The sequence below is a fragment of the Leptonotus elevatus genome, chromosome 16 (assembly GCF_054856555.1).
Source record: "Leptonotus elevatus isolate MCC_2025b chromosome 16, RoL_Lele_1.0, whole genome shotgun sequence".
Classification (NCBI taxonomy): Eukaryota; Metazoa; Chordata; class Actinopteri; order Syngnathiformes; family Syngnathidae; genus Leptonotus; species Leptonotus elevatus.
In genome coordinates this window covers 17,623,559-17,644,624 of record NC_141254.1, presented here as the reverse complement: position 1 = coordinate 17,644,624, position 21,066 = coordinate 17,623,559, and the positions used below count along the sequence as shown (strand labels likewise).

Below are 21,066 nucleotides of genomic sequence, written 5' to 3'. Positions count from 1 at the left end.
ACTGCCTCATGGTGGCGAAGGCAACATTCTTCAGCGGGTTCAAGAATCCACCCCAAGCAGAAAAGAGGTTGTAACCTATATTGGCAGAGACCTAAATATTGCCGTTTTCGCATAAAAATGATCTTGATTGTGAATACTACAAGTTGGGGTTTTTTCTACTTGAAATTTGGACATATTGCTGATAAACAGACTGTTGATTTACTGGCTAGGAAGTGACCATGTACACAATATAGACAAAATAATCCAGTTATATTCCTGTTCTAAGCTCCAGAAAGGCATGTTCAGTTGAGTTTGCTTGCACACAAGCAACAATAACAACAATAGTATCGTCCGCCCTCTTGTGGCCATTGTAGGATCAGGAGCTATCCATCCATCCATTTGTGTAGAAATTAGCCATATGCTCATGCAATTTAAAAAAAAAAAATGCTTTATTGAGATATACAAGTCTTTCCTTAACATTATCTGTCATTGTTTGTTTGAGGAAACCTTATGTATCAAAAGTACGTGTGGTATCGGTACTTAGTATCAGTACCGGTAACTCAAGAGTTGAGCACTTGTAGTGGTATCAGTCTGAAAAAAAAAGATATTGAACATCCCTAATTTAATTATTTATTTATTTTTTTGGTGGTAATTTGTAGTTGTGAAGAAATACTGATATTTAAAAAATATATAAAATGTTGCCTAAATTTCTTCCATGAAATAGATGAGATTAGGATGAGATTATAAATCAGGGCATCAAGCGCTAATTCTAACGCTAATCTGCCTTTCTTGCCTGTCCAATGGAGGATTCCACCATCTGTTTACCAAGTGATGTGTTGCTTGGATTTTAGGAGGAATAAATGTTGCTTTCTAAACACATTCACAGTAATGGTAGCTCGATTGCAAATAGTAGTTTGATTGTAGCTATTGCGATCACAAATGGGAAAACGCCTTGAGGTTTAAATGAATTCAAATTGAAATTGAAAAAAAAATGGTCATCCAGACCAGACGTGTTCACTTCTATAGAAAACCTCACTGAAGTGTTTTACAGTTTATGCGTCACACTCCCTTACGATTAATTCAATATTAAATTGCCGCTCTTAAAGCGCTTGGCATTTCAAACGTGTTCTCATAGTTCTTATCCGTCTGAACCTCGAGTAAGCCCATTATTTCCCACAAGCCCAGACATTATGTCTGTATTATAGCGTGGAAATGTATAATCAGCCAAAGCATAGCTTTGCCGTGTGTGAAATCAAAAGGGCATGTTAACAGACATTCAAGCCGGCGGAAATATATCCACAGAAGACTTATTAAATCAGCCATGTAGAACTAAAGTGCAAGTACTTTAGGGTCCCCGCATGGCGCGGTGACTAAGATCCATTTTAGGGCGTGATAACGTCACTTTTGTGTGACGTCCGGCGCTTTTATTACGTGCCTAATTGCCACCTGATACATCAAAGCTAAAGAGTCTTCTTGCATTAGGCTTCTGTTTTGCAAATGCCGCATGTCGATATGTCGTGTTGCCGGAAAATATTTGCCAAGATAAATAAACTGTGCAAGCAAATGTATTTCTGGTCATCCCTATCCCAACAAGTCATTTTTTTCCCCACAACAGAACCAAACCGACACCACTAGCACAGAAGTCCGGCAAATTAACTCATTTGCTCCCAAAAACGTATAAATACGTCCTATAGACGTATTTTTGTTTTTTTTTATGCTAGAGCATACAGAAGGCTTTGATGCAGCCTCTCAACTGCAAAGAACGGTTGAAGAAACTGTAGTTATTGCACAAACGGCCAGCAGGTGGCAGCAAAGCAAAAGAGATCAACCCGGGCCATTTTGAAAAAAAAAGCTCATTTACTCACAATTCTAAATAGATTTGTGAATAATGATGAAACGTATTCTATATATTCTAATTCTAATTGCTGCAAAACGGAATCAGATAGAAATATACTTTTTTTACTGATAAAAGATGAGAGTCTAATCTTTCTTTTGGTAGGTTCCATGTTTTTATAGCAATAGAACACAATATTCTGTGAGGCTTGAAAAATCAGTTAAAATCCAGTAAAACAGTCGGGATGGCTGCAAGTGAACCGCCGGGAAAAAAAATTGATTTAACTCGAACGGAAATTTGAGTGAAACTCATTAAGTTACTCTATAAAATAAAAGTTCATAAGTATAAAAACAATCACAAATGACTTAAGTGTGACCAGCATGTTATTCAAAAACTGCAACAAGTAGGGAGCCACGTGACCTTTAACCTCAGCCAGTCCAAACATCTTGGATTAGATGTCCTCAGCCTGACAAAGAGAAACGAAGACGAATTGACAATTGGACTCGGCGGACAAAGAAGACGTCAAGTGAACCTGACTCACTCCTTAAAATGCGGTCGCCTTATGACTGTTGTTTTGACGTGGGGGCAACTCCGCAGGAGTGGCTGAGGACAGGCCCTGCACTAATCCTTTCACAAATAGCAGTTCCTATGTAAACCATGAAAAATAACATGCAGTGACATGCGGCAAAATAAATACAATTCTTAACACATATTCAGTATTTATTTTTTTTTTTTTTACATATTTACATTACTTGCCCAATTTAAAGTAACTTTGACTGACACATTCACAGGGGTATTAAAAGCAAGATGCTATCTAAAGCCGCATACTTTGACATTATGAATACAGTGTTCCCTCGTTTTCCGCTGGGGTTAGGTTCCAAAAAAATACCCGCAATAAATGAAGTAGTTAGCTTTATGTTTTGCATTTATTATAAATGTTATAAGGCTCTAAAATCCCTCACCACACAGTTTATACAGTTTTCTCATTGAGGCTTTTGCATGTGCTCACATTTCTCTCTTGTTCAAAGATTCTCAATGTTCAAACCTTCATAAATGTTATAAAATAGATCCATTACTGTACCAAAAAAAATGCATGTAAAATTGCACTTTAAAAAAAATCTGCGAAACAGTGAGGCCGCGAAAAGTGAACCGCGTTATAGCGAGGGAATACTGCATTACTGATTTTTAATGGATTGACTTAATTGAAAACACAATGAAAATTACAAATTGGAAATGACATTGATCTAAGCGGTTCTGGACTGATAGATTAGAACTTGATACATAATGTTTACATCGTAGTCGGTTTTCCTATTGAATTACTATGTGACCATGTGTATAAAATACACTTATTGTCATTATTCAATTAAATGTATTTCCAAATGTTCTGAGTTGTATTTTTATACAAACACATTTTTGGTGAAATATTTCAAACGAAAATAATCACAAAATGTGGCCAAACGTTAATGCGAGGTGACTCCAGCATCATCATTTTATGTATTTCTATTGTATATGGAAAAAATATGACTCATGTATTTTTTAGTGTTGACTGTATTCCATTGAGCAGCCAACATTATTTTGTCACTCATTATGCGCTGACCTGCTAAAACAACGCTAATGCTATTGTTTATTCATATACGTCGTTTAAAACCTTATTGTATGGATTTTAATCACTGTAATACAAAAAGTATTATTATTATTATTGTTAGTTCTTAAAGCTTGTACTGTCAGCACATATTTCCTTTTCGACAGCTATCGTCGGTAAGCTTACCTTTTTTAAAAAAAAAAAAAAAAAAAAAAAGTTAGCGATGCTCACAAATAGTAGCTTATATTGGGCGCTAAAGTGAACAGGACAGGAAAATGAGTGGGCAGTTATTCGGAATGGCCCCGTTCTCCCCCCCCCCCCCCCCCCCCATTCATCAAGTTATCTTGCAACAGCAGGGACGCAAAGATTACGAGCACCGAGATTCTACATGAATGAACATAAACAACCGGCACAAAAGCTATAGCATCAACCGACATCAACGGAGAGCGAGATCTGCGCTCGCAGCTGGTCACTCCCCATTAGCCTCAATCTCTGGGCCTGGACAAGAGGCACTGCAGCACCGGCACTCGTAAACATTTCAATCATTCTTATCTCCGCAAACATCCTGCGCTTGGGGCACACGCTCTGGAGGTGAAATCCACTAAATGAGCACCTTTGTCACCATCAACCGCCGTTGGCGAAATTGCCCTTCGGTGTAATATTTAGAGGATAATGGGCAATCTGTAGACGCGCGTCGGTTCGTACCGCTGTGCCGGGTAACCTCGGGGGGGGGGGGGGGGGTCAACGTCTGCTCGTCAGCTGCCACGGACAGATTTGTGATGACGGAGGGTGCGGCAACACTTTTAAACTCATGTACTACTCCCTATAAAGAAGTACATTTTGTGAGCATGGGAATAAATCAGAATGATTTGTGCGTTAGTTAATTTTCAGCACGGTGCTTGTGTATAGTGGATGCTAAGTGCTATTTTTGTGCAGAAATGTGAGTCGGCGCTCTCAAGCGATCACACGCGTAAAGTGCAAAAAAAAAAAGTAGGCTACAGTACGTCTCCCCCACAGCGTCTAGAAAAAGGGGGGGGGGGGGTGACCACATGTGTGTCATTAGGCAGACTTCTAATTTTGCAAACCTTGAGGGAATATTGCTAGCCTAAATAGTATTTTACAGTATTTTGACTACGCTGTCATACATATCACTTACAGTCTGCGACTGCGGTGTTGTTTTATATCAGACGTAACTGATGAGATCCAGTAAAAGAGCTTTCTCCAACTTTTCCTTTCCAAAGATTCGTTTTTGGGATGACTGTCAGATGAATAATGACGACAGCATGTTTGTTATTGTGGTTATAGTTCGTCTCACAGCTGTTCGTTACCTCTTTCATGTAGCTTAATAATGTGACAGTAGAACATTAGAACACACGGAATATATAAATGCAGTGACTAAAAAAAAAAAAAAGTCTACACACCCCCCCCCGTGAATGTCATGTTTTCGTGATGTAAAAAGAAAAGAAAAAAATCATGTGACCTATATAATCTGTCCATTATTTTCGAGAGGGAATGTAAAAAAATAAACAACAGAAATGATGTTCACAGCCTCTTATAACCAGGATGTGACATATTCAAACTCATGTGAAATGGGACTCCGCACATATCTGCCATCACTTTTCCTGATTTAAAAGATTTTCTGCCAACAATGACTGTTTTTTTTCAAACTGTTCACAATTCCTTCCGATTTGTCTAAACCCTCAGTTGCAACTAAAAAAAAAGAAAAAGAAAAGAAGAAAAGCTTCACAGTAGGTATGATGTTCTTTTGCGGATGAACAATGTTGTGTTTGCGCCAAACACACCTTTTGGAATAATGGCCAAAAAATTCTAACTTTGCTTCAATGGACCAAAACAAAATCTCCCAAACATATGCAGAAAATGTGTTTGAATATTATTGGTTCAAAAGGGTGTGCACACTTGTGCAACCATGTTATGTCACTTGTTTGTTTTGATTTTATTTCTTCTTTTTTTTTTTTTTTTATTGAGTTGCACAGATTATAGGTCAGAATACTTGTTGAGAAAAGATTTTAAAATAATTATCACAAAAACCTGATATTTGAATCGGGGTCTGTAGGCTTTGGAATTCTACCGTAGCTCTCTGAATGATGCAGTGCAGTTCTACACTACTTTTAACTAACAAACATACTGTATTCAGAGTTGTCTGTTTGCTAATATTCATATAAGACATTTAATTATACTGTGCAAGTAGCAAGTAAGTGTATAGGCCACAATAATAGATTTTTGAATGACTTTGTTGCATGCACTTTGTTTTTTTGTTTTTTTTTAAATGGTGCAAGTCGAGCATGTTTATCTCAACAGCCCCCTTAGGAGGCATACAACAACAACAACAAGGGTATCACATTGAGAACCATGCAGCGTGCGCAGTCCCATGATTAACACACTGGGGAGCATTTTGCAACGAGTGGGGAATACGCAACCTTTAGGGTTGGGCACGAAGTGGAATCTGGATGGCAACGTTTGGGTAAAAGGGTAAGGCCAAGAAATGATGTCTTGCTAATAATCCAAACAAAACTAAAATGGTAAAAGAGACGCAATGATCACGTATACTATATGATGAATCTGAATTTTTGAGGAAGAGGGAATTGAGACTGTTTTTGGGAATGGCAATTATTACATAAGGGCATTATTGTAAGGGTGACATGGCAGCAGTCTGGATTCACATACTATGTTTACTCAAATAGTTGCCGGAATTGCCTCAAATAAACTGGAATATTCGTGGTTCTTCGCAGAGGATAAAGAAAATATGCCTGTGAGGAATGTTCTATAATCTTTTTAACTTTTAATCTTTTTGCGTTCAAAAATCCCAAAAAGGGTTATAACGCAACGACACTGATGCTATTCATTTCCCGAATAATCGCCTGGTTCTCTCTGCAGTCGGGTATCAAAAAATAAAAAAACACTACGTGAGGAAACACAATATGAGGTGACTTTTTGAACACATCACTGACAATATTCATTGTTGGGAGATTTTTAGACGATAATAAGGTCCATTTAGTGTTAGCTCTCTAATTGGGCCATGAGTTAAAAAAGGTAAGGCAATGGATGGAGTGAGAGTGTCAAAACGAAGAAAAGGGGAGCATTTATGTCTCGTGGGTCCGCGCTAAGAGGATTTAAGAATTTACGAAGGCAGCGGGACAGGGCACATTATGTCCTTAAACACAAAGTGAAAATGACGATGCAAGATGATGTCAGGATATGACTTTTTTTTTTTTTTTTTTTTTTTTAAAGGATGTGGCCTTTTAAATTGCTGGTACCTTGAAAGAATACAAGAAGAGCGACTTCCCATTCTGCCGTTCTCAAGCAGTGCTACCAGACTTTGCAGATGTCACTGTGACAAGTACGAGGAGCCGTTTGAGACCCAGTTACGGGACCTTTCGCTATCATTTTTTAGAGAACACCCCCGTGTATCATTTGAGAGATCGCCGAGAGGTCGCCACACACTTGAATTCTGAATTGTGACACTTGTAAACAAAAACAAAACAAAAAATGTGCACCTGTGCTACATGCACACTTGCATACAAATGAATCTATTTATGTGCTTCCTCCCGCAATCAACGGCACAGTGTGTTTGCGTTTAATCAATAGGCCGCTTAACCCACCAAAATCACTCAGCTTTGATTTTCTCTTGCGCGACAAGCCGAGCAGCACTGAAACAATACGTACTCGAACGACATCAGCGGCCACATGAGCAAATCCGCTCGGACTACCGGCCGAGAAGAAAAAAAACACACGGACCATCCGGTCGCTTTCTACGCCGATTGTCCTCGTTGGGTCGCGGCTGAGCTGAAGCGTAGCTCAGTTATCTTTCGGTCGCAGGGGCAACAAATACTATAAACAATCATTTGCATGCTCTTGTCCACACCTGTGGGCAATTTAGAGACCACATGGGCATGTTTGTTTTTTCATGTGGAAGGAAGCCAGAGTACCAGGAGAAGAATTGAAACCACAAACTTGTGTATAAGTACGCGAACTGCTATCAGTCTGGGAAAAACAAGAAGTGCTTGTGAACGTCCCCCACACTTTTAAAACTGCTGGGTCAAAATCAACCCAATTGAGGTCAAAAATTGGACTGATCTTCCTAACCTGGGTCAATTTGACCCAGCTTTCAGGGTTGCTTCAGGTTTTTATTTTTTATAAATAAATAAATGAATAAAAGTTGAGTCAAATGAACCCTGGTTAGTGACCTAACAGTTTTAAGGCTGTAGTAAAAGTAACACAAATTTGGTGAAATAACTAAAGCAGCACTGGGCCCAAAAGCGACTGTGCCAATGTTGGGTTATTCATACAGTCTAAAAACGGACTAACTACGGGTTCGAAAATGGACCGATCCTTTACTTGGGTCAAGAAATTGGTCTTTTAGTGTAGAACAACTCATAAATATTGGTCAGATTCTTGACTTTGATTTAAAAAAGGGTCATTTGGTATAAAAGGAAAACACAGAAAGTTGGGTCAAATTGACCCATAAAGTAGATCGGTCCATTTTTTGATCCATAAATGGGTTACTTTTGACCCAACTGTTTTTAGAGTTTACCCAGCACATTGGGTTAAGGATTTGAGTCAAGATTTTGATCCAACATGGGGTAGAAACTACCCATAAGGATGATTTGAGGCAACCAAGCAATGAGTTTCCAGGTTCCCAGAATAGCTGTGGTTAAAAATTAAAACAATTTCACTACCAACATTTTCTAAGAAGAAACGACTTTGCCCAACAAAACAAAATGGCCACCAACTTGAGCTCTTCGTCCTGTTGAAATACAATCTTCAACCCAATCTGCTCAAAATATATAACCTGGTGTTTCTTTTTTTTTTTTTTAAAGTGCGAACAATTAAGATTCACATTCATGCGTCAAGTGGGAACTGAATCCACACTTTCCTGCAACAAAGTGAACCACTACAACGTCAGTGACTGTAATTATCACCAATATGAAAGTAGATCAAATTGTTCCAAACGGAGAAGTTCAAATTTGATATACAAATGCACCTTCTGTTTGCGTTCGCGATAGAACAACAGGCAGTGACAAAAGCTGAGCTGTGTCAAAGTGAACACAGCATGAAAGCGGGTGTGAACCTAAATATAGCTTATGAAGCAATTTGCTTGGAGGAGCAACGTGATGGCGGGCCACCTGCCGCTGTCCCTGGTCCTGAAACGGGGGCCAAGCCCTACAGCTATTGGGGAAAGCGATGTCCTTATAAGAACTGCAAGGTGAGAGAGCAGCGACGTGCGTGAGGACATTCGGGGTATTAAAACTATGCAGTGGATGCTCCACAGTGGAGGGGGGGGGGGGGGTGGTTTGGGGGGGGGGGGGGGTATCGCAGGATGCAGATAGTTTGATCCGCACAAAGTGCAATTGCACACAAGCAACAGTGCGAGGCGCATGTGTGATGCAGCTGAGCCGAGAGAAAGCGGGTTTGATTGATTATGTGGGCTATGGGAGCCTGCAAGAGTTGTCGAGAATTGCTGCATAGACGCCCCTAAGGCACGTATGAGCCCCATTTCAAGTACACACAAGCTGTTGCCCGCCAGCCCCGAACCTGTGCTAGTATGCTTTTTTTCTTCCGGGTTCGCCGGTTAATACACGATGCCACTTACCGCAGTCCTCGCACAAAATCTTGCCAACATCCTTCTTGAGACTCTTCCCGCTCGTGTCCAGGGGTGCGAATGAAGCCTTGTAGACCAGGGGCGCCTCCGTGGGCTCCATGAAAAAGATGTACTTGCGGTTCTTCTGCACGTCCGCGCACGGAGCCTCCGAGCCGAAGTCCCCGAGCACGGTGACGAGCTGCTGGGGCTCCAGCCCCCCGCTGTGGAGGGGCCACACGTCCAGCACCTGCACGTGCACGCCGGGCTGCGGCGAAGGCTCGGCGGCGGCGGCGGCGGCGTCGGAGGAGGAGGAGGAGGAGGAGGAGGCGTTCCCCGGCGTGGACTGCACCTTGCCCTCGATCACCACGGCCGACCTGTACGCCCGGTCCTGCAGGGAATCCGAAGTCGGGGGGTAGCAGGCGAATGAGACCCCGATGAGCAGCATGGATAGAGGTGCGAGCGACTCAAGCCTCATGCCGCCTGCTGTGGCTCGTGAGTGGCTGCTGGCGGTGCGGCGGCGGCGGCGGAGGAGGAGGAGGAGGCGGCGGTGGCGGCGGAAGGGCTCTCGGGGCTGCGGGGCGATGGCGACGGAGCTGGGCTGGCTGAGGAGGAGGAGGAGACGGCGAGGGGGCTCCAGGCGGACCTCGCACAAGTGTCCATGCCATCGGGATCCGCTGCTTGATCCCCGCTTAATTCCAACGGGTCGGCGTGCGGCGGCGCGACATCCGAGGATGCGGACTCCAAAATCCAGTCTGGTATGAACAATAATAACAATAAGGCATCAAAGGCGGGAGGAGCGAGGAGTTGGCTGAGGACGCTCCCTCCTATGCTGCCATGGCAGCCTCGACTCTCTTATCTTTGCCCAAATATTGCAGTAAGTGGGGGGGGGGGGGGTAGAGCCGCGGATTCGGAAGCAACAAAAGACGCCAAAAATGCTGCAGTATAGGGCCCACAAGTTCTGCTCGTTCGAGTCTCAGAAGCATGGGGCGTGGGGGGGGGGGGGTTAGCACAGGTTGGATTCCGAGGATTGAAACATGATTGTGGTCCTGCTCGCCGCCTTCCAGCGCGGCTCTCTCCGCCTCCCCCCGCTCTCCACAGAACCACAGAAAATGGACCAGATTGCCAAAAGGAGGAGAAGTGAGGGTGGGGGCGTCACACAAGAATGCAGGATGGGAGGTGTGCATGCATGCATGCATCCGAAGCACCACGCAGGTTCCATCTCCTCAGGTCCTGTAAGGTGTTCACTCCATGATGTAATTTGACATCACAGTCCTGAACCACAGATTCGTACAAGGCAATTCTGCCGTGACTTTTTTTTATTTATTTATTTGTATTGCAAAAGCTTTTAAACAGATACATAACTGCAGTTATTTCAATATCTGGAGTCTAATTAGGCTAATTAGAGGCATAGTTTGGTTTCGGCAGGTGCAGAATTAGTCAAGATCCTGGAAGAGTGACATCTTGTGGCCCGAGCGCGTATGACATCGTGAATGCAGAGCAGGTGTTGGATTAGGACACTAACAGGTGGGCAGCATTGAGAGTCTTACAAAACGCTGTTGTTATTTATTGTTAGCAATCTTTGTGAAGCTGAGATTCACTTCATGCAGGAGATGATTAATGCGAAGGGCTACATGCTTGATACACACTTCTGAGAGAGCACATCTGTTAGAATTACCTTGAATAATGGTATTATTAGGGCCTGGCCTCATGCCCGACATGAAGCTCTTTTAAAATAGTTTTTAAAAAAATGAAATAAAATAAATTAGTAAAGAAAATTATTATAATAAATTTTAAAAAATGGCCGGTTAATTTTATGTATTTATGTACACATTAACACACTACAACATAAGACGACAATGACATTCAAACGTCCCCAAAAAAACAGTAGGAAAATCTGCCAAAGCTATTTGATTCACTCCTTTTTAAAAAGTTAATCAGACGATTAATCCATCTTTGGAATTATGTTGAAGTTAGTATAATATTGCGAGGAAGAAACGGTAGACGTTTGCCAAAACTTTTATGTCTCAAAATAGGCCTATTACAGCCAAGTATGATACAGGGCACTTCTTTAAGCTATGACCACAACAATAAGCATCTAGTGAAACTGATAGAAACTGATACTTCCCAAACATTGTCAATCAAAACTGAACATATGACATTTTTTTATATTTGTAAATATTGTTTTTGGGTGAATTGAAAGGAGCTTTTTATGCATATATTTTTAACAAACCAAATAAAGAAATAAATGGCGACTGTATACGTCACTGTATATTATATACGTTTTTGAATATCAAGAAAATGTGATTTTCTGGCGATGCCATCTGTCCAAACCTGTGAATGAAGGCGGCGATGCTGCGATCCCTCGACATGGCCACGAGAGGGCGCCAAAAACTCAGGCGTTGGCAGGCAGTGCGTGGTGACGTCACGGGAAACGGCGTAACCGCGCCTGCCTCCTGGTGCGTGTGTGGCTCTCTGTGCCACGACTCGCCGTTTCTGGTCCATCTTGGGAGGTGTGTTCCAACAGACCGACTCGTACGACGAAGCCATCCCGGAGCAGAGGCCCTCATGTGCGGCTTGTCCAGTCAGTTCGTCCGCCGCACGTCGTCCATGCTTTGAAGGGGGGTACAAACTGGTAAGAAGCGGAAATGCGCTTTTATTACAAGGCAAGTGGCAGTTAACTGTGCCTTGGCCTTAAAAAAAAAAAAAGCGTCCTAATGTGCACCCTAGCATGTGAGGCTTTGCAGAGTTCACCCACGTATAGTCTAATATACACGAAGAGCGTCACGCGTAAAAATGTGTGGGCGCCGCACACGCAGCATTCCCGCGTGATATTCATTAAAAACTTTGCTGCTCGTTGCGTCAAAGTGCATTTATGGAAGTGACACGCGAGTGACGGGACCTTGCCAACGTAATAAACGACTGCAAAAAAATTTTTAAATGTGAAAATAGTACTAATATTTATAAATTACTCAAATTATTTTTTTGGTGGTGGAGGTGGGCGTGGGGGGCATTTTTGAGCGTTACTTTCTGCTTTGTCACTATGGTGGATATTTAAAACCAAACCAACTCCCTTAAATGCCCTGTAAGCAATACATATAAGTAACTTAAAACAAATGAGAAAATAAAGCCACTTTTTGCTAATTTAAAATGTCAAACTGTGGTCTGTTTTGCTTTCATCGTTCGTTACGACTTCAAAGTTGTCACCTATCCATTTTAGGTGTGGTTTTTTTTTCCGAATCTTTTTTTTTTTTAACTTCTCTAAAGCTTTTGTAACATTGCGGATCAATTCCTGCAACAAAGCAGAGACGTCATCCGCTGCAATTTAAATACAGGACAATAAGAAACACAGCTAATGAAATCATATATGATTTATAGAAACTAAATCTATATTGCTAATGACTTAGATTAACGTATATGCAAACATTACTATTTTATTTGTATAAATAAATAATCTGTTAAGCAATTACTTGTTGTTGCACGTTGGCCCATATTAAAAAAAAATATTATCTTATTAAGTTTTACTCCTGCCAAATATTCCAACTCAATATAATCCATTTTCAATTTTTACAGCATTAAAATGAAGTTGTCTTTGCATTATAGCCGCATGCATAATGATTACAGCATGTTTTGGGACACACTGAGAATGCTTCAGAGGGTTCTTTTTTTTAATTCATTCCATTTTATTTGCGTAGGCCTATAGCTCTCTCTCTCTCTCTCTCTCTCTCTCTCTCTCTCTCTCTCTCTCTCTCTCTCTCTCTCTCTCTCTCTCTCTCTACCATCACATAACAGACACGACGTTAAAATATACAAAATTGGGAATAACAATCGCGTTTCTAACCAATCTATTCAAAGTTGCGGGGGTTAGAGGGTCGCGTCATTGCCATTTCCCCGAGTAGCATTCACGTGTGCTACAAACCAGGGCGTATTAATTCAAACGTTTTATTTTTGCAAAACGATTGATTTTGGCCTGCAAAACTACAGCTTCCCTTCAATTAACGCTACATTATTCATATTATTTTTTATAGTATATATATATATATATATATTTATATACGAATACACACACAAACAAAAAAGAAGCATACTTCCATGACGGGGTTAATGTGCATTCCGGCTTGTCCATAATGATGCGCTGAGCAGCCACTGTTAAATTGGGATAAATACATTCCCAGTTACATTAACGCTGCACATGGCGGATCACATTCAAATGATCACCTAAAAAAATAAATAAAAAAAAAGACTACAAGAGCGTCTACTTTAAGGAGGCGTTTTTCTTTTAAAAGACTCGACGGTTACCTTTTTAGGATCACCACTTCACATAAAAAGCGCCTCAGAGTAGCCATAATATCAATTTAAGAAAAAGTAGACATAATGAGTATTAATGGTAATCAAATAATTTAATATAAACATAAACATTCATATACAATATTTTTTAAATGCATACGGAAAATGTGTGGCTCATAGTGTAACCAAGTCAGAACTTGCTAAACCTCCCAAAAGTCCAAGAAAGCAAAATATCACTTGTTATTCATAATATTAAATTCATGCTCTGGATCTATATTACTATTCTTATTATTGGTTATTTATTTTTGTACAACCTGTAATATATCAGCGGCTTTCCTTCGTTGACCCTCTATTCGTATATACGAAAATGAATGTGTTTCAAGAAAGAAAGAAAAATATTTTTGGAATTAACTTTAATGAACTAAATGAATTTATATTTCAGTATTCAAATCCACCTACACGAGTATACGTAAAATAGGACCGCGTCTGCGGGTATGGCGCTTTATACTTATCGTCATTAAACATAACTCTTTCATTTTTTTTTTAACTCAACTGTCACAATATCAATACTAAAAAATGCTAATGTTGCTTAGATTCTCAGCCATCCGAGAAAAAGTCCACAAAGATGTTTGTTCAATTATGTATGTTTTCTAAAAAAAAAAGTTAAAAAATTAAAAAATAAAATAAAAAACAGGCGATTGTGCTATTAAGTTAGTTGTCAATTTGAAAAATGCTGTAGAACTAATAATTTAATATAAAGCACACAATGAGGGTGCTTTATATTTAAACTTTTTTTTTATTTTTTATTTACTTTAAATAAAGGTCCCAATTGTGTCTAGCGTCAGTCTATTTCCGGCTGGTCAATGTTATTAACTATCACATTAATTGCTAGGACAAAAGCCTATTTGTCATTTATTTTCCTTTTTCCTACTTATTTTTTTAATAATATGATTTTAAAAGCGCAGTCACAATATATATATATATATATATATATATATATATATATATATATATATTAACGCATTTGAGTTTCGTGAACAATGGTGTCGGTTTCATTGTCAGTATGATTTACACGTCATTAAATATCGACTCATTGCCCAAGTCATTATTATTTTTTTTTACCAGACTGTCACAATATGCATTAAATATCAATAAAACACCAATTGACTTGCTCAAAATTGCGTATATTCTGTCTCAGTCATCCGCAAAGTCTGAATGGAGGTTCTTTATTAGATCATGATTATGACAATTATGATCATAGCCAATGCAATTTAGTAACAGACTCTCGTAACACACACACAACTTCATGCTTAATATGGGTTGACATCCAGAAATGAGGGATGAATTAAAATGAGTGGTGCAAGAGATCCTCTGTGAATCCACGTCGCGCTCCTCTTACACTACAAAGAAAAACACGAAGAGCAGACGTCACATACACAAGATACTTATGCAAGAGCACATCGTCTAAAGATGAAAAGGTGCGTGCATTTGCCACGGAGTCACTCGCAGCCACATACGTTAAATGCGCCTTGCTGGATGTGTCAGTGAATGCCCGCTAGCTAAAGTAGCAAATTAAGGTACGTTTGTTTTATTGTTTCTCCCCCGCCTTTCCTTTCGCGTTCACATTGTTTGACTCAACTAAAAGTATCTCCATGTGGTAACTGGACTGTCAAGTGTTTGTTGCGACATAGCAGAAGAAGCTACGTCGTATTGTATTTGTTTAGTACGGTTGAGCTCGTTTTGTAGCTAATGTCAGTGGTAAATTGCGCATTTGACCGACTAATGCCATCACAGTTAAGCATGTCGCACTTGTGGCTTGAAGGTAGTTAGCGTAGTTGACCTCGTTCTTGGTTAGCTACACTTGGAACTGTCATATGACAAGCGTCGATGCAGAAGGCCTACTACTAACGTGTCCGCGTTGAAGACGTGGCCTTATAATTCGACAGCACCCTTAAAGACAACGTTCATTAAAAGCGAGTACAGGGTGACACTTACTGTTAATATGTGCTGGAGCCATTTTAAAGTGCAAATTCCTCTCCGGAGTATGTCAGGTGACATTTCAGTGGCTAACATAGAGGTCCAAGTATGAATAGACCACGCCTTGGCGCGGAATTGTATGCGAACGGCGCCGCCATTTTGAATGTGTCATTCTGTAGCTGCTTTTAACACTTAAAATGTCTTATAACACTGTTGCGAATGAAATGTAGATATAGGTCAGACGCACAAACAGATTTTTGTATGTTGACCATTTTCTTCATGTAAATTGTGTTGAATAAGTGATTCTCAAAGTGTGGTGTAGTGACCTGTTTTTTTTTCTGATCTAGTACAGTACTTTTAAGTAAATAAATAGCCTAGTGTTGTGTTTTGCATTAAGTACAATTCAGCTGCAATTAATGTTAAAACGTTATTTTAAAATATTCAGGTACATTTTTATTTGCTCTTGTCATTTAAGTTACATACCGTATATACCATATTTAAGTTACTTTCTGAACCTGGATTCCCCAATCCGGCTAGTGCACTTCAATCGTATGGAGTTTGGATGCTCTCCGGTGTAGAAGGCCCTCTTGCCCAAAGTCATCTGAGATACTCCATCCAGCTCACCTGTGACCCAAGTGATGGTGTTGCAAACAGATGAATTAATGGTTTACTACTGGGAGATTTGCCACATTAAATATGGCCGACGCGTTTGCGTATCCCAGCAACGGGCCAAGCAGCTGAACGCGCTCTCTATGTACAGTACATTTGGCGTCTCTGAATGCTAATCTCTCACTCTCCTTTTTTTTTTTGTGTACCTCTCGGCAGATCTCGCGAGAGCTGCGTCGCTGACTGTGACTGGTCGAGTCTTTGCGCTTTAGACTGAGGGAGAAGGCAGGCAGGCAGGCAGGCAGCATCATGGCGGACAGAGACAGTGGAAGTGAGCAGGGAGGAGCAGCCACGGGCCCAGGCTTCGGTTCCATGCACTCGGCGGCGGGAGGGGCGGGCTCGGCTACCGGCCTCCAGCACGAGACTCAGGAGCTGGCGTCCAAGCGGGTTGACATCCAAAACAAACGCTTCTATTTGGACGTAAAGCAGAACGCCAAAGGCCGCTTCTTGAAGATCGCCGAAGTCGGGGCCGGTGGCAACAAGAGCCGCCTCACTCTTTCCATGTCCGTGGCAGTCGAGTTCCGCGACTACTTGGGGGACTTCATCGAGCACTACGCCCAGCTGGGTCCCAGCAACCCGGGCATGGTGCAGGATGAGCCGCGGCGAGCGCTCAAGAGCGAGTTCTTGGTGCGGGAGAATCGGAAGTACTACATGGATCTAAAGGAGAACCAGAGGGGACGGTTCCTGAGGGTCCGGCAGACCGTCAACCGGGGGCCCGGCTTGGGGTCCACGCAGGGCCAGACCATCGCGCTCCCGGCCCAAGGACTTATCGAGTTTCGCGACGCTCTGGCCAAACTTATTGACGATTACGGCGTGGAGGAGGAGCCCGCCGAGCTGCCCGAAGGCTCGTCATTGACTGTGGACAACAAGCGCTTCTTCTTCGACGTGGGCTCCAACAAGTATGGCGTGTTCATGCGGGTAAGCGAGGTGAAACCGACGTACCGCAACTCGATCACGGTGCCCTACAAAGTGTGGTCCAAGTTCGGGAATACGTTCTGTAAGTACGCCGACGAGATGAAGAAGATCCAGGAGAAGCAGCGGGAGAAGCGAGCGTGCGAGCTGGAGGAAGAGGAGGAGGAGGAAGAGGAGGAGGAGGAGGAAGAGGAGGTCCAGGCGGACGATGGAGACGAGGATTGAGTCGTGAAAATAACAAGAAATCTTAACCATAAACTCTACTGTATAAAGAAAGAAATCTAACTGTAACGGTTTAACTCCAAGGGAGCATCACCCACAATATAAGAACCCACCACAAGCTGACAGTTCTGACATGTTGTCACTCATCGCTGGATGTTAGCCCACTTATCCACCATTAATACAGTAACCGGCTGCTAAACAAAGTAATAACATGTTTGAACATTGTTTCCTACTTGACAAAAAACAATATGGAATCTTTATTTCCCTTATTAACAAATTAAAAAACAACAACTTTTATACCACTTTAAGCAAAAAAAACACAAAAGTGTTTGCAATGTCGGGATCTGAGAGTACGCATTTCCTTTCCATGTAAGCTAATAACTTCAGCACAAATTTTCTTTTCTTTTTTTCAAAGCCAAAATTCAAAGGTTTGTAAAACGAAAAGAAAAAAAAAAGGTTACATGTATTCGCCATCTTATTTACCTGTGACTAGAAATGTGTTTACACACAAATCAAACGAGGGCTCGGCCTGCTTTGGAAACTGGTTAGCTGTCATGCAGTTTTTCAAAAGGAACAAGTGCTCTCTCTGTTGTGCAATATGCATTGCATAAAAATCTAATCAATATTGGTCAGTGGTTCTTGACGTTGTTGGCCGAAGCATTCAAACAAGTAAAATCTTACCAGTTGAAATTGTTGCCATGCAAATGGATATATATTAAGACTGCCGTTGTGTGTCGTCGTCAATGCGATGTGTTGGGTTCAGAGGTACTAAAATGCATAGTAATGGAATAACATGTAGCAAATGCAGAGAAAGGATTAATTGGCCGGAACATAAAAAATTCTAAATGGTGCCAATTAAGGTGTGCTGTCCGCTGCATGTTTGTTTGCACTTCAAGTCGATTGCGTTGGTCTCCCAAAATGTAGTTTCAAAGACCCTTGACATATTTTGCCTGCATTGCACGAAAGCTCAACTCCTTGAGTACCGAGTTATGTCCCAAAGGCTTTGTGATGTTGTAGTGGAAATCGAATGATCACCATCACGCTACCGGGGGGGAGCCTTTTAAGTAAGGGGGCACGTCCTGGTCGAGGGTCCAGTTCTGTGACCACGTGCCCTATCCTGATGGGCTTCAGTTCGGGTTCTGTGAAGTACATCGGGGGGGGGGGCTAATATGGACACGCAATTCCCTGTAAAAACTGGCATTTTTCTGCCTTTGTTCTGTTGTGTACAAATGACACAGAATGGATCAAAGTCAAGTGAAAAGACGGTCGAGATGTGGTATCAAAGGTGTAAAATCCGTGACGCCGTTGACGGAAGCTGGTGTCCCTAAAAGCCAATGTTATGTTTCCTTTTCTCCGTTTTGTTAGCGTCTATGAAGCATCCACTAAATGGAGCTTCTGTTGACGTGAAATTCCAGTGAAGCCCTTGACTTTCCATGGCTTTGCGCAAACGCCTGCTCCGGGAGTTCGTTGTTTTCGTCGTCAAATGCATAAACGACTCGACACCCCATTTCTTAGGGACCAACACAAAATATTGGGTTCTTTATTGGAACTTAAAAGTTGGGACAAATTGATAACCCAAAACCCAATATTTTGGTTTAAAACCCAATTTTTGGGTTGTATTAATTTCAACCAACTTTTTGGTTTAATAACGCAAAATGTTGAGTCGATCCCCTTTACGCACATTTACGACAAAAATTTACCAAGGCAGAAAAATGTCAGCTCTTCTGTTACGGCTATTTAGCGGGATTTCTGTTGTTTAAATGAAGTCATGTTTCACTTTAGTTGGCCCCACATCTTACTTGGGGGGGGGGGGGGGGGGGGGTGATGATATATTTGAGCTGCCACACGGAAAACCAACTGGCTCTTGTCCAGTACTGTCGCATCTCATAGATGTGTGATAGCAGTTTTATAAACTTTTTTTGCCAGTCACGTTAAGAGAAACTGGCAACAATCAGATCTATTTTACCTCAGCAGCAAGTTCAGCGTTTGCTTCCGTGATGTTTAGATTTGACTGGAAACCAGCAAACTAGACTATCCTTAACCACCTACATATGGTAAAAGCTTAAACTGGGAGCATCCTCTTCAGCATATAAAACAACCTGGTGCCTTACACACTCCGCATGCTTACACGCTGGCCTGGTGCTTTGGATCGCAAGTTTGGCTTCTTTTTGATGACCCGTTTTCTTCCATTTTTTTTTTTGTGTCTCGGCCCAGACTCGTGGTGCTAAAAAAAAATATATATATATATAAAAAAAAAAAAAAAAAAGGCGTCCTTCCTTCCTTGCACCTTCATTGCCACTTAACATTCCCCAGCCATCCAGGTATCGGCCTACATGTAAACATGGAATGGAAGGGCGGGGGTCACCTGGATGCAAGATGATGCAGAGGAGTTAGCACCAAGCACATTATATAGCAGGAAGAGCAGTGGGCTGAAATGATTGCAAATAGTTGTTGACAAGCCTCCATCGCCGCCCCTCCCCCCTTCACACGCCTCTTAATATACTCTGGCTTTTAGGTAGTCATGTATGTTGTCAGTCGCTCAAATTAACGGGGAGTAGCACGCATGACTTTTTTTTTGTTTGTTTTATTTCGTTTTTACCTTCTCAGCGTTATTCCACTTTATTTGTAACTTTTGGAATGTTTTCGCCCACATAAAATATATCTATTTTTTATGTGCAACATTTCATGACTGTGCAATATCGTATGTGCCAATTGTGGCAATATATGTATATCAATTAAAATATATGATTACTATTTGAAAAGATGTGGTTGAATTCCATGTTTATTTCTAGTGAAGGAGTTGTAAGCTGTTATTTGCACTCAAAAAAAAAGAAGAAAAAAAAAAGCTCCATGCTGGAGAGGAATAGAGGTCGAACGAAGGTCATAACAGCCACTGGGTCAAAGCAGTTCATAGTAACTTGAAACAACGCCACTGCCAGAATGGCAAAAAAAAAATAAAAAATAAACGTGTTAAGGAGCATTAAAAAATACTTTTGAATGAAAAACAAAATTGTAAACTGAAATCTCCGTTTTAGCTTTAAGCTATGAAAAGGTGCTTTGAGTCTTCATTTCCAGTTTGGTGAACTGTCTTCAGTGGTTGTTGTGTGTAGCACTTTGCTTTCCCATGCAGGTTGTAAAACACCTGAACAATACTTTATCTTGAGAATGTCATTATCTCATTTCGTCTTTGTTTTGATACATGGAATATAGCGTATGTATATTTGACAAAATTTGAGTTTAATTTTTGCCCGATAAAGAGAATCTATATTCAAAATATGTATTTTCATGTTTCTTGTTGAAAGAAAAATACCAAAATGTCAACTATTCACTGATGGAGAAAATGTGTGTTTGATTTTGATGTAGTCTTTGTCCGCACTGTCTGACATTTGCATCGATACTAATGACTAAAGCTTAATTTTACAGCCTTAAAAATGCGAAATTGGTGAACAAAACACCTGACAATTACTTGTGTCGTCGTCTTATAGATAATTCTAGTACTGTATGTGTCATAACAGGCTGTAAAATAAAGCATTGATCTCTGATCCTCATGCTGTTGCTACTTTCATTCCTGTGCAGAACACCATTTGAGGAGCCAACAGAACCTGCGGAGTTGTAAACTGTAATCTTGCTCAAATAATTTGACAGTTCATGTTTTGATTTCGATTGCGGTTGCACATGTATAACACCCCTCCCCTCTCTTATTATCAAGTGTTCCTACAGGGGAGTTAATTTTTGCCATCAAGGAGTAAATGTGCACCCTTATAAAGATGTGCAATTAAGGTAAATGATGTTCTTCTAATACCAACGTTGCCCTTCAGCTAGCTGCTAGAAGATCAATTCGATCAACCCAGAGTGACACGGCTGATAAGCTAAATGCTGTTTTTAATAATAACATTGGAATGTTAACGTTCTACACTTCCCCATATGTTTCTCCTGCAACATGTTTAACAGCATGCTTTGTCTTTTGGGGTGACGTAATCCAAATCAGCTTTCGTCGTCTTAGCCACTAGA

At 41.1% G+C, this 21,066-nt stretch overlaps 2 protein-coding genes and 1 long non-coding RNA gene across 4 annotated transcripts in view; 1 reads left to right on the top strand and 2 right to left on the bottom strand.

Annotated features, from left to right (window-relative positions):
* Positions 1-9,893, bottom strand: part of nrg2a (neuregulin 2a) — a 90,248-nt gene extending 80,355 nt beyond the window's left edge. Inside the window, exon 1 of the mRNA XM_086057886.1 lies at positions 9,007-9,893. Within this exon, the coding sequence (XP_085914012.1) occupies positions 9,007-9,469 (463 nt within the window). The 5' untranslated portion in view covers positions 9,470-9,893. The remainder of the gene's footprint in view (positions 1-9,006) is intronic.
* Positions 9,894-11,448: 1,555 nt separating this feature from the next.
* puraa (purine-rich element binding protein Aa) lies at positions 11,449-20,603 on the top strand. 2 transcript variants are annotated; one of them, XM_086057891.1, is made up of 2 exons: positions 11,449-11,626; positions 16,081-20,603. In XM_086057891.1, exon 2 carries the CDS (start codon positions 16,171-16,173, stop codon positions 17,056-17,058), a length of 888 nt encoding a protein of 295 aa, XP_085914017.1. In that variant the 5' UTR covers positions 11,449-11,626; positions 16,081-16,170; the 3' UTR covers positions 17,059-20,603. The 2 variants fall into 2 exon arrangements, with proteins under 2 accessions (XP_085914017.1, XP_085914016.1); XM_086057890.1 differs by lacking the exon at positions 11,449-11,626 and adding an exon at positions 14,715-14,855.
* On the bottom strand, positions 14,442-15,711 carry LOC147161103 (uncharacterized). The gene is made up of 2 exons (XR_015090406.1): positions 15,274-15,711; positions 14,442-14,678 (listed from the first exon to the last, which is right to left on the bottom strand). It is a non-coding gene; the product is annotated as an uncharacterized LOC147161103 (long non-coding RNA).
* Positions 20,604-21,066: the final 463 nt, after the last annotated feature.

Excerpts from the sequence above, each read along its gene's own strand:
- puraa (XM_086057891.1), top strand. The coding sequence starts at position 16,171 with ATGGCGGACAGAGACAGTGGAAGTGAGCAGGGAGGAGCAGCCACGGGC.